The sequence below is a fragment of the Cuculus canorus genome, chromosome 15 (assembly GCF_017976375.1).
Source record: "Cuculus canorus isolate bCucCan1 chromosome 15, bCucCan1.pri, whole genome shotgun sequence".
In the NCBI taxonomy this organism is placed as follows: domain Eukaryota; kingdom Metazoa; phylum Chordata; class Aves; order Cuculiformes; family Cuculidae; genus Cuculus; species Cuculus canorus.
In genome coordinates this window covers 1122849-1135986 of record NC_071415.1, presented here as the reverse complement: position 1 = coordinate 1135986, position 13138 = coordinate 1122849, and the positions used below count along the sequence as shown (strand labels likewise).

The 13138-nt window shown below is 43.0% G+C and overlaps 1 protein-coding gene across 5 annotated transcripts in view; it reads right to left on the bottom strand.

Moving 5' to 3' along the window:
• Positions 1 to 13138, bottom strand: part of CREBBP (CREB binding protein) — a 92079-nt gene that overhangs the window by 55031 nt on the left and 23910 nt on the right. For all 5 annotated transcript variants that reach the window (XM_054080490.1, XM_054080491.1, XM_054080492.1 and 2 more), the window contains one exon: positions 671 to 847. In XM_054080490.1, coding sequence (XP_053936465.1) covers positions 671 to 847 — 177 coding nt within the window. The remainder of the gene's footprint in view (positions 1 to 670; positions 848 to 13138) is intronic.

Here is a 13138-nt window from a genome sequence, read left to right as displayed (position 1 = left end):
GCATCTTATGGAAGGTTTTACAAGTTTCTATAGTAACTGCTATCATGTATAAGAACGTAAAATGCAACAAGCTGGAGTTGCCATAGAAACGACACAAGCGGTTTGATTAATACACAGAAATACTAAGACAAATGGGAATGTTTAATTTCACTTTTTTAAAGAAAACGCTCGTAAACAGAATACTACAAACTTGGGCAAGTTATCCTAATACGAACTATCCTGTGAGCTACTGCACAAGATAAACCGAAAAGGATGCGGTTGCCTTTATCCTACTAGATTCAAGGGATATGAAAGGTACTATTTAATTTCAGGGAAGTTGATGATGTATCCAACGCATTCCAATGATTTAGGAATTTAAATCTACAAACAGCAGTTACAGAGAAGACATTTTCATCTGGTTTGGAACTCAATGTACCAGACAAAATGAAAGCATGTAATGCAATCCTTTTAACAAAACACTGTGACTGCTTAGAAACTAAATTCCCACATAAACACGTACACAAACTTTCCTCATGCACTGTGGAGTGGTCATGAGGAAGCACAGGGCGGCTTGGACGTTTAAATGGTCACAGAGGAGCAGCCCAGTACTGCTGGAGAAGATTTACAACCCAAGAATTCAGAATGTACTACCAAGACCTAACAAGTCAGGGGATCGAGTGGAAGCACTCACCATATTTGGCACACTGGTGACGGGAGTACTCTTGATGTCGGCAGGGAAGGCAGACAAACTATTCGCCATGCCTGCTTTGCTTGGTAACTGAGGATTCACTGCCGTAGCTCCCATCTGCTGCCCTCCAGTTTGACTGAAAGGCTGCCCAAAGGGACTAGTGTTGCCTGTCATTCCCATCTGGAAAAGAACAAATGAGATTATTACAATTAGAAAAATAAACAAATGCCAATATTCATCTTTGCAGTCACTGAAACCAAATTCTGGCTTAAGGTGCCCAACAGTAAATTCCCAGATTTACATTTTCTTGCCCTGTTTTAGAGTTAAACAGCTGTGCATGCCTGAAGTCTGGCAATTCAACTCACAATATCCACGTGCAAATACACGGAGACAATAAAATCATCCTTCCCTGTCTGCACCGACAGAAATTACTTTTCCTAACACTGAAAAAACTTTTGGAAATGCAACCATCCTCCAATCCTGGAATACTCTGTGTGTTCTGTGCACTTTGTACACAGACTGGATGGGAAAGGAAGGGAATAGAGAGGCATCTGGTAAACGCTCATCTACTTCTGGTCTGGCACTTGAGGAAAATGCCTACAGGACAAGACACTCATCCAAGACTGACACCCTTGATAAATCCCCCCCCCCCCCCAAACTCCTGAAGAACAACAAGCACAAACACAAATCCTCCTGAACAAGCGATGAGAACGCCGTCCACCAAAGAGCCATTCCACCTAAAGAACGCTCTCCCTAGAGAGGCAGTGATATCTCTATGACTTCAGCCAGTTAATACTTCAGGACCTTTTGTCCAGTGTAAAAACATTTTAGCAGGAATTTACTTCTTTCAAAGAGGATCACTGACACTGGGACCTTTCTTCCCCGCTCCAGATAAAGGGGATATAAAAAGTCAAGTGGACAAATCACATTCACGCTCCCGCCTGCCGTGCACCGGGAGGATTTCTAAGTGACTTTATCACCTTTCCAAATGTCTTAAAAACAAATCCAGCCACTAAGTGAGCCTTTATTTAAAATATTAAATCCTGTTTTCCCCTTTTTTGACCTCTCCAGCGCTTCCTTACACAACACACTGGTTTTCCACAGTCCTGGTCTTTTCACTTCCCTTACCTGTGGGGACTCAGAAGGACTATTCCTGGGGCTGGAGTGGGGCTGCTTATTGGTGTAAGAGACTCAGAACGAGGAATGGCTCCGTGGCTGCTTTTTCACACTTACAGGAACCAGACTGAATGACTGGTTGATGAAGTACTGGTTAAGAGCAGTAAATTACGCCGGGGCAGAACCCAATAAAGACAATTTGCCTATGCCTCATTTTTTCTGTCCATGTTCTTTACACATGTGGGTTTCAGAGAGCCATCCCAGGGGCGCTCGATGGAACTATATGCTAGGAAACACTCCCCTAACCTGCGTCCTGCAGAATGACAACTGTCAAGGCTGGCCCTTTCCTATTGTACAAAGTGCGGTCGCTTTACAGAACAATCTGACCCGCTACTCATTAAAACCCCAAAGCTGGTACTTGGTAATGTGAGAGGTTATCAAGTATGTGCTATATGCAGAGTAAAGCTGAATAATTCAAATAGTACACAAGACCAAAAAGCCCCAATTGCTTAATAACATCAAGAACTTAGCAATAACGACTGCTTTTAAATCAAGTGGTACGGCTACAATCACAATGCACAAATACAAAGGCTTTTATTTTCTGTATTTCTATCTTTGTTTTGTAGGATTGGATGTTCAAAGATATTAGTTTTTTTAATTATTACTTATTACAACACAAGTTTTGGCAGCTTTTCTCCAAAGAATTACTAGTGAAATGTTTAATAAACTTGCTCATCTTAAGCCCCCATTTCAGACAAGATATGAGAAAGGATCATCTGCTACCTACAGCCAGTCAGTAATACTATGATGGTTTATAGATGAACAGTGAAGAAAACCTCTGAAACTAAAGCTGCTTTCTCAGAATCTCACTTTATGACTGACCATTTACACCTTCCAGAGGCCAGAAGCAAGAACATGAGCTGTTTGGCTGCTATTCAGTTCCCCTTGTGTTTAAAACCCCAACTACAACCTTCAGTTGGCTGCACAAAGACTGGGCCTTTCCAGTTGACTTTGAATTCACTTGCAGGTTCAGTAGTTTTTAAAATCTGAACAATATTCCAGCAACAACTGCTATGTTACAATTCCCTACAAGCCCTGCAGCCACCACCACCCCTGTGAAAGTGCAGCAGCGAGCCTGAGTTAGGAGAGAGAACCGCTGCACACACATGAACCTATGTCAATGCTTCTCTTGCCCTCCTTGGGCCATAGCAGCCTGCAGGAGACCCCGCACCTAAGGATGGAGCGCATCCAACCACCAGCTAGGAGATGGAAAGACGGCGCAGACAACAAGTTGCCTAACCGGGCTGTGCTGAGCTTTGCGCAACGCAATTGTAAAAGCCTCTGGCAGAGTCTGAACACAGCTGGATTCTCAAAAAGCAGGAGAGAGATCTTTAGGCAGTACAAACGCAAAGCAAATTTTACACCAAATAAGTTCTTGCTCCGAAAGAAAGAGAGGTGTTCTTCATCTCATTTAATTATCAAAAGAGATTAATGTTTTTAATGAAAGGAAAAATGTTTAAAGATACATTTGTATAAAAAATATTATTAAATACTTTCATCTCACAAAAGACGAAGAACAGAAAATTTCATTGCAAGTTTGTTAAAACCATAGCACTAGAACACCTCAAAGCACCAAGGAACTGCAATCCTGGCAGGGACTACAGAGGTGGTTTATCAGATTTCAATATTTCCTTTTCAGTAGATCTTGTTATTAAACACATTGCAACTCAGTACAACAACACAGCAACCTTTAAAGTCTTCCAAACTGAGTGCTTAACATGATGCAGATAATTGTTCCTACTCTAGGTGGTCGTTAACTAATAGAAGCTTAATTGAAATGTTAAGAAACGCCTTGCTGTTCCTTGAAAACAAGCTGGGAAGCAGAGAAGCTTCCATTTGAAACCTTGTAGTTGTAGAAACCTGTTCTCTGCTATACAGTATTCCCATGTCTAAAGCTGTGCTTCAAGAAGAGAAAGGAACCAAGGCTGAAGAGTTACGTCAATCTATAACTCAAGAAAAAAACAGACAGTTCGGTAACACTGTAAAACACCAGACATGTCCCTCAAAATACAGTTCATTTAGGTAAATCATTGCCACTGAAAAGCAACCAAAGACTCTTTATGTCTGAAGTCCGTCTTTAATAAAAATCAAAATCTGAAGAGGTGGAAAGCCAGGTCTGTATGTGGGAATTCCTGGAGTAAATATGGAGATGGGACCATATACAGTATGAGTTTATTAAAGCCCATAAATGGCTGTAGGTTCAGCTTCTTCAACTTTTCAGTTGTGCCTCAGTGGAGTTAAACTTTATCACCAGGGCTGTGATTGCCAGAGAAGAATTGTACAACACTGCATAAACTGCTCCAATGAACGCTTATCTATTTATAACAGTTTTCAACCATGGCTGGGACGGATGAGGAGGTTTAGCGACAGAACACCATGCTGCCAAACAGTGTTAAGATCAACAGCATTTCAAAGCTGTTCCTGGTTACCCAAGGAGAAGCCCCGTCTTTATTTCAACAGCAAGTACCTCCAGCAAGCACAGCCAGGCAGCAGCTCCAGCCGAGCAAACCACTGCCGGCTCTGCGCCAACACAAAGGCACAAACAGGAGGTGGAAGGAAAGGAAGGACCCAGCAGATCCCCTGCGTACTGAACACTGAAAAGAAGCCCGAATGCATGAGGCAGGAACTGGCGTCTCCTTGTTAATTATCTTAACACAGAGATCAGGTGACCTTCTGTAAAATATTATCTAAAGCGCTATTAATTGCAATCTCAGAAAATGACTGACAAATCTGATCAGATGATTGAGCACATACAGCGATGTTACACTGCTTATTCATTCTGCAACCTGAAACCAGCAGCTCCGAAGCAAACGAGTCGGAAGGCTCCAACGCCACGGCTCCTGCCTCTGCCTCCAGGTTTTTTCCTGTGTGAAACGAGGGGGCTGGCAGGGAAGGCGGATACTCAGAAGAGTGTTTTTATATTTCTGAAACAGAACTCTGATTCCAACTGAGCTACTCGAGGGGAAGATTACTGGGTAATTACAAGTCATCAAAGAAGATAAATCAGTAAGAACGTGAGAGTTGGCAGCCTGGTAAGAATGGTCGTTTTCATGTGGGACTGAACCATCACAAATTTTGCTTAGTTTGTTAAAATTACTTTCTTGAAAGCAATAAAACAAGAAATCACACTGGATTGCCTTTTCTGGTTTTCTACCTGCAACAAAGGGCACGGATGTGTATCACGAGGTGACTCAAGCTTCTTGTATCAGAAATGGTGTGGCCAGCAGGACCACAGCAGTGATTCTGCCCCTGCGCCCTGCACTGGTGAGGCCACACCTCAAATACTGGGTTCAGTTTTGGATCCCTCACTATAAGAAAGACATTGAGGTCCTCGAGCGTGTCCAGAGAAGAGCAACGAAGCTGGTGAGGGGCTGGAGAACAAGTCTTTATGAGGAGCGGCTGAGGGAACTGGGGTTGTTTAGCCTGGAGAAGAGGAGGCTGAGGGGAGACCCTATCGCTCTCTACAACTACCTAAAAGGAGGTTGCAGAGAGGTGGGTGCTGGGCTCTTCTCCCAAGTCACAGGCGATAGGACAAGAAGGAACGGCCTCAAGCTGCACCAGAGGAAATTTAGATTGGACATTAGGAAAAATTTCTTCACAGAAAGGGTTCTCAAGCACTGGCAGAGGCTCCTCAGGTTGGTGGTTGAGTCCCCATCCCTGGGGGTGTTTAAAAGGCGAGTAGATGAGGTGCTTGGGGACATGATATAGTAGTAGACAGGTATGTCTGGAGTTGATGATCTGTAAGGTCTTTCCCAACCTTATGATTTTATATTAGCACGGTAGCATTCCCTCTGAAAACCTGGGTTATGCTGCAGATCACTCCCATTTTGTTCTAAGCTTAAGGATGTGCCCTACCCTCTTGCCTTCTCTACCAGTTCACTCAACTGTCAGTTCATTTTCTTTCTTCTCTACCTAATGCACCCATTGATTTCTGCAGGCCATGTTCTCCATGCTCCTCCATCCCCAGGTGGCTCCTTTCACCCCACCTCATCCTTCAGCAGCTCCCATTTTATGCTGGTGTTCCCATGGTACAATTTTGTGCAGCTCCTGCTTCTTATCCAGTTCTTTGTGGTCACAAATGCCATGACTTCTGATGGAGGGAAGCAGACTTTTCCCTAATTCCATCAGTTGCACCGGGCATGATGCAGGGGTGCTAGCAATTGCCCCAGTGCAGAATCGCAAGTCAGGGCTGGGACTGCCTGAAGACATAATGTGATTCATATATGACACTGGCTTAAACACATTATTTCTACTCTAAAACAGTTCTTCTCAGAAATATGATAATGCTACTCTCTTCTAATGGAAAAGATGCATTTAATTTAATAATTCCGCTACCCCAGAAAGACAAGCGGATTCTGTTCCCCTTTTTATCACTATGGCAACATGCTAAGATACTGGAATCCATTACTGAGTGTGGATAGGAAATCGGGTGTTTCACTCTACTCTCAGAAGCTAAGGAACATACAAACTTCCAAGCTGTAAAACCCCAAACTTAAAGCCTTTGTTTCGCTGACGCAGACTACATGAGACACCTCACACTGCTGTGTTTTGAGCAGCAGGTGTGGGAGGTACTTCTCTGGGGTTTGCTTTATGGCTATTTCCAGAGCAGAACAGCAATTCCATCCCTCCCGTTCCTGAAGTTCCATGAATATTACAGACCAAGCCTGTGACCAAATTCACACACCTCGCCTGACGGTGCAACTCAAAGCTGATATAGGAGAAACAAGAAGTTCACCAGTCTAATGTAAAAGAAACCTTAGGACCAGACACAATCTTCATACTACGCCATTTCTTCTGGTTTTAAAGCAAACCCTTCTCCTCCCTTCTTTATCATTGCCGCCACACCACAGTACTTCTCCCTGCAGCCCAGCATCAAGGAGCTACTCCCTTGTTGTACACCGAGCATCTAGGCCACAAATCAATCCTGCTCTGCCCTTCCCTCCTACTGTAAGTTTTTATAAACTGTCTCTTCGCCGCTATCCCTACAGCCAGCTCTCTTGTTCAAGCAGAGTTATTCCATGACCATGGATTGCTCCAAGGCTCCTAGGCCATGCAATCAATACAATGCGCTGCAAAACCAACTCACTGCTAACAAATAGATAATTTCCTATTCACAATCCCTTTTTTAGCTTCTCCTCCAACATGCAGTCAGAAGCCACAGAGCTGTACACAGTTCTGCTCCCTGCTACCCATTTTCACTTGGGAAACTGCTCTCCTCTGCTGCCCTAAACCCACCTTTCACTCCAGGGTTTCTAAACCTGACAAAAGGTCTAGCAGGACAGACTGAGTTCACTACTAATGTTCCTGCAAGACAGAAAGCATCCTCATTCACAGGCACAAGCCAGGGAGCAGCACCTACCCCTGACACAACTCCTGCTTTTGTATCTCACATGATCTCTACCTAGGGTTAGTGCTATACAGCTTTTATAAAATTAGTTGGCCCAGAAATTTAGTCCAGAAGAAAAAAAAATAAATCTTATCTACAAGTTAGATGTTAATCTTCATTTAGTTCTGAAGGTCTGACCCTTCTGTACAAAAATGACAGGAAATTATTTTGGCCAAGTACTCAAAACCAAAACCAATATCACTAGATATGAGCTAGCCTGGCAGCAGGAAAACCAGGGAAAGGATGGTATAAGGGTCAGAAAAATCAAAGCAGCAGGGGTTCAGTGGAAAATAAACCTGGCTGAAATAATCTGATTATGATCCAGTCCTGTACACTAAAAATAATTATTGTTAATATTCAATTTAGTACCTATCTGACATTTAACTAGAAAACAGCCCTAGAAAGGAAGGAAGCAAACTCAGTAAGTGTGGCTGTACTCTGGAAGCTGCGAATCTGCAAAGTACTCTAACACCAAATCCAAGCTCTCTGTGTGACCACAGGAAGAATGAAAAGGAGAGTAGGTGAGGATGAAGAAACTTCTTTATGCACCTGGCTTGATGTGAATGCTATTGTAATGATGACGATTATGCTCTATTAGTTCTTCATGAATGATACGTACAAATGGCAGGATTCAGAGGTGCCCCAAGAGCTGTTCTAAGGACTAAAAGGCACACCTACAACAATTGGTCTAATTGCAATCTAAGAGCCTAATTTATTTAGCTTAGTATTTAAGCTTACTGATTTAATTATCTTATTAAGGCAAGGACTGAAGTTATCCCGAAGTACCAATTCTAGGAATAGAAAGGTGTTAACACATTTTCTATTCAGCAAAGATCCAGCAACAGGCAAGATCTGAAGTCCTGTAGCTTCAAAGTAAAAATTAGAAAAAAAAATATATATGAGTGACCAAATACCACTGAAATTCATAAGATTTTATCAATCTATCTAAACAGCATGCACTTCTACCCATCGACAGGAATTAATTCACTACAGCCGTAAGGCCTGTCATCAGAGGTAATGTGTCCGACTTTCCATCACTGTTAATTTTGATGTGCTCAATTCTTTATATGACAGAACCTAAGAACAGAAAGGGAATTGGAAGTTCCCTTCGGCTTGTCTAGAAATAACACAGAAAGGTGAGAAGGAAGTTATTTCAGCATGCGAAGATGGTCTAAGACCTTGACCAAGTTGCCAAGCCCATTAACCAAACCCAGGGACAAGAACCAAAGCTCAGTAAAGCAGAGGCGAGAGCCATCACACTGCTGCATCCTCCTCTGCGCTGCAGAACTGCATCAGCTTGAGTATGGCCAAGTGCAGCTTCAGCCGACTGCTCTTCTAACGATGCGAGATCAGAGTGGACTGCCAGACAATTTTATTCATTCATTCAATCCAGCAACAATTAAGTTGCCTCTTCAGACTGACACCAATTGCAAGATCACAAAAACAGTGATGTCGTTAGCTAGGGATCCAAGCAATCTGGGCCTAAGCTATAGTGCTGTAATAATCTGTATCCCGTCTCCCCCCCGAATTCCTTAACTCAATTTCCCTCTAACCACTTCAGAAATCACTGGACAATTTGACCCATTCTTGATAAAGGCCTCACAGGTAATTAAGCCCCTCCGACTGCTGAGCAGAGAGATGGACAGATTATTCAGATTAACATCTCCAGCAAGAACAGGCACAGAGAGTTCTGCCATACCCACTGCGTTCAGCAGCAGCCGCGGCATCCAGAGCTCTGCACGAGCCACCCCCATTGCCAGTTTTGTCCTGTCAGCACCTCAGAAAGATTATCTGAGGGCATGGGAGGGAGCTGAAAGCACAGTCAGAAATGGCTCACAGGACCCTCGGGGAGGGGTGCCGTGAAGAGCTACAACTACAATACACAGCCAATCCACCAGCTGTGCTAATCCCAGGTATGTTTTGGCAGGAGAAAAAGAGGAAGACCAGGGCCTTTTTTTCCCCACAAAACTGTCCCCATACCCCTGAATCTGACAAAACAGTTACAGGAGGAAGACACAAGGATGGCCTTTTATTACTCTGGACTCGGGCTATGGTACAAAACCTAAAATCAATTTAGCTGTGAGCCTCAGCTTAATAATTTCAATTATTTCAGCAAACAGAATACACGTCAGAATTAAAGAAACAGAGTGAGCAGCATCATCCTAGATAAATTCTGTTTTGATGAAAGGCCTGATCTTCACAAACTAAGAGCACTGTTAAAGACTTGTATACCTGAGAGCTTGCTTGTTTAACAAGATAAATTCCCCCAGTGAACACCACTGCCACTCACTACTGCTTTCTCCTAAATTCCCTTGTATTTGCAAGGAAGAAGATTCCCCATACTTCCTCCTGCTGTATTACTGAACAACCCAGCGTGACACAACATGCTAAATGCTGAAGAGATAAGTGCTAGTTCCACCTCTCAAAAGCTACCTACAAACCATGATTCAGTTTTCTGAACACCTGAGCTGCATTTTCAGGTTATACCATAATCGATAGCACAGAGCGACTGTGCATAAATAACTCAGCCCTTCCGAACACCTGAGCTGCATTTTCGGGTTATACCATAATCGATAGCACAGAGCTATAACTCAGCCCTTCCAGAGCCACTGCTTCTCAGCATCTCATGCTTCATCCAAATTCCCCTACGGCATCACCGATACACTAGGGACACCCTTCTCTCTTTCCTTAGAGTGTAAGCTGGCATGAACTGGAAATTCTGCTCTTCCCACTATGACCCACAGGTCCAGCAGGATCCTTTGGGTTTGGCATGACTGGGGATACAGGAACAGCACATTGCTCCTGCCTCCAAGTGCCACTGTCATGAGTCACTACGGGACAGCGATGATCCAGAAGTTCTCTGCTCACTGCCACCACGCCATGCAATCCCATGCACCCTTTCCTTTTATCTTTTAAGGGCCTCACCAAAACCAGTCACTTAATACTCCATTACACCGGACTGAGCCTTGTCATCAAATCACTGCACCTACTTCAGATTTTGGCTTTCCACATGCAACTCAAAGCTTGGTATTTTGTCTCCCTCCTCCCTTCCCATTCACTGCATTGTTTTCACTACTGAGAAGTGTGTCACCTTGCTTGGCTTAAATAATGTTAACTTTCTTCCTTTTGATCCTTCTTGTCTTTCTCTCAAGACAAGGAAATGGAGCATTCAGGCATCTCAGCTGTTCAGACGTTATCAATGAAGCATACATAGTGCTGCGAGTACAAGAGCAGATCTGCTCTGAGCAATGGAGGAACATTGCACATTCAGACCAGTAAGACAATTCAGCCGCTACCAATGCTGATTGCCAGCAACAATGAGAGAGGACAGGAAGGACTGCTTTCAAAAGGGTTACTTCTGCTTCCCAGAGCAGTAACTTCATGAGAGACAGAGACCCGTGCTTTGCCATCCACACCACCTCACTACTGGTCCCCACACGAGTTCCAGAGCTACTACACTCTGGAAGCAGCGTCTGGCCCTCCTCAGGCCCTGTGAGCTACTGCAGCAACTCCCATCACTGCTCCGTACCAAAGAGCAGTGTTCCAGCCAGGCACACACTGAGGACTTCGCACTTTGGACTCTTATCTCCCTCTGGTATGAAACACAAATCTCTAACACGAAGCAAGGTCCACCCAACCGATTAGAGCTCTCTGAGCAGTCTAAGAGATAGGTCCACTAGTAACTCAAATTAATTTGCGAGGTAGGAAAGACAGGCTTTCTTTACTATGTTGGCATCCCCTTGTATCTGTTTACTGACAAAAAAAAGTAAGTCTCTGCTAATTACTATTTCATCCTATAGGAACAGGTTCCAAAAGAAAGTCACCATGGTGCTCAGAATGCATATGCCAGAAGGACAGATGGAGAAGGAAGGAAAAGATTAATCATTTTATGGCAGAAAGCCAGTGGTGTTACCAAAAACAGTGAATTTGGTATCAGTGCAGGAATGATGGCAATCCTGCTGCCTCAGCTGAGGTGAGAGCTGCTCACCCAAACCGATCTGTGGATTTGGCAGCTTGACAGAAATACCAACTCAAAAACGCTCACTTTTAAAGGCAGTGAGTAACAAGAATGCCTTAAAAAAAGAGAAACATGTCAAGAATCCATTTTGAGAATTAAATCCTGATCGGGCCAGCAGCTCAGAGCAAGCCCATCGCGTGCTGAATGTCTCCAACGTCCTCACTCTGTAAGCAAACTGCTGTAACAAAAGCCCATTGCATAGATTCACAAGGCGTTTAGGGTGTCTCGCCCTTCAGTAGTAAACCAAGTCAAAGAAAAATCCTCCAGTGCCCAGGAATAACTGTAATTTACTTCATCCTTTATTACAGGATGAAAGAGTTGGGAAAGCTAGAAATAAAATTTCAAAAATCCCATTAAGAGGAAGACGGGGGTTTATTACCACTTGTAATAAGATTGGAAATTCTCCACCAAGCGTTTCACAGAGGTCAAAGACAAATTTAAGTATTCCAAGGCAACAAGACCACTTGAAAAAACGTATAAATGTTTCTGTATAAATACTGAAACACAAAAGACAGAATTTCGTGGGAAAACACTCTTCACAAATGACTGGCTACACAGAGAGCAAATCTTTTCATACACTGAACTAGAAATTAACCTATTCCAGGAGAAACAACAGAATGAAATAACCATATGCTTGCATTGTGTACATATATATGTCTAAAAGAAGAAAATGTCCCCAAAATTCTGTACAAGCCTGAGTGCCGTTACAACAGAGCATACTAAAGGAGGAATCAGAGCTATTTCTGCACTGGGCATCACTGCTGTGCTTAGGAATCAAAAATAAAGCTCAGAAGCCTTTCTTTGTAATGAGCGTAACCTCTGAAAATACAAACTTCACAGCTTTAATGGGCAATTAGCCTCAATTGATCAATGTTTCCAATTGCTTTGAAGCTTTTCTGAGCACCAAGCAGAAAAAGTGGCTTTTTCAGATAAACAAAAACTATCCCTGATACAGAAGGATGGAAAGTTAACCAGAATCATAAAATTAACTAAAGCCATTTAAAAGGTTTGTTTCACAAAGAAAATCTAGCTTTGACACCAAGAGCAACTCAACAACACTTTAAGAGGAGGATTTTGAAAGTCTGAAATTCAATTAAGATACACCCCTACCAATGCACAACTGTCTATTCACAGGCCAAAATCTTCAGGAATGCTTTCCAAAAGCAGCATCAGTGAGTACTAAAACACATTTATAGTCACATCAAAAGAGACTTCTATAATGAAGGATCTCAACTCAAATGTTGCTGCCCTCCCTCAATTCCTACAGTCTCACTATCATTAAGCTAAATGCACGTTTCTATCCTCAACACAACATCTGTGCTTCTTCCTTTACTTCCAGCCTTCCACAATGTACCCATCAGGACACGGAAGGGTTTACGGAGGCGTCTGCCAGCAGCTCTGGAGTTCTCATAGCTGGCTGGAGACAGCCAGGTAAAAGCAGAGCACGTCATACTTCAAAAATTTAGTATTATAAACTGTTTTGGTATTTAAGAGATTCTTTCCCATTTCTCTCCCAGAAGCTGGCCAAAGGGACTATCAAGCAACCCTGGTGATATATACTCTACAAGGGTGGGGAAAAGGCAATAAGAGTGCTACAGAGTAACTGCAAGAAGGAGGGCATCTCAAAAATACCTTGAAAAGAGGCATTCTGTTTCCTTTCTTTAGAGTGTGCACTGCCCCTGGCAGACAGGAATCCTAAAGGAGGAGCGGGTACACTGAAGGGAGAGACCATGCCTCAAAAAGAATTAATTATTCTATTTCAATTCAGAAGTGGGGAAGAGAAAAAAGAAAACCAAATAGTCAAGGAACAAATTTACACTACAGGGTACATTAAATATATTAAAAGAAAAAAATAAAAAAAAATCAATATAGCTTACTCAAAACAACCACT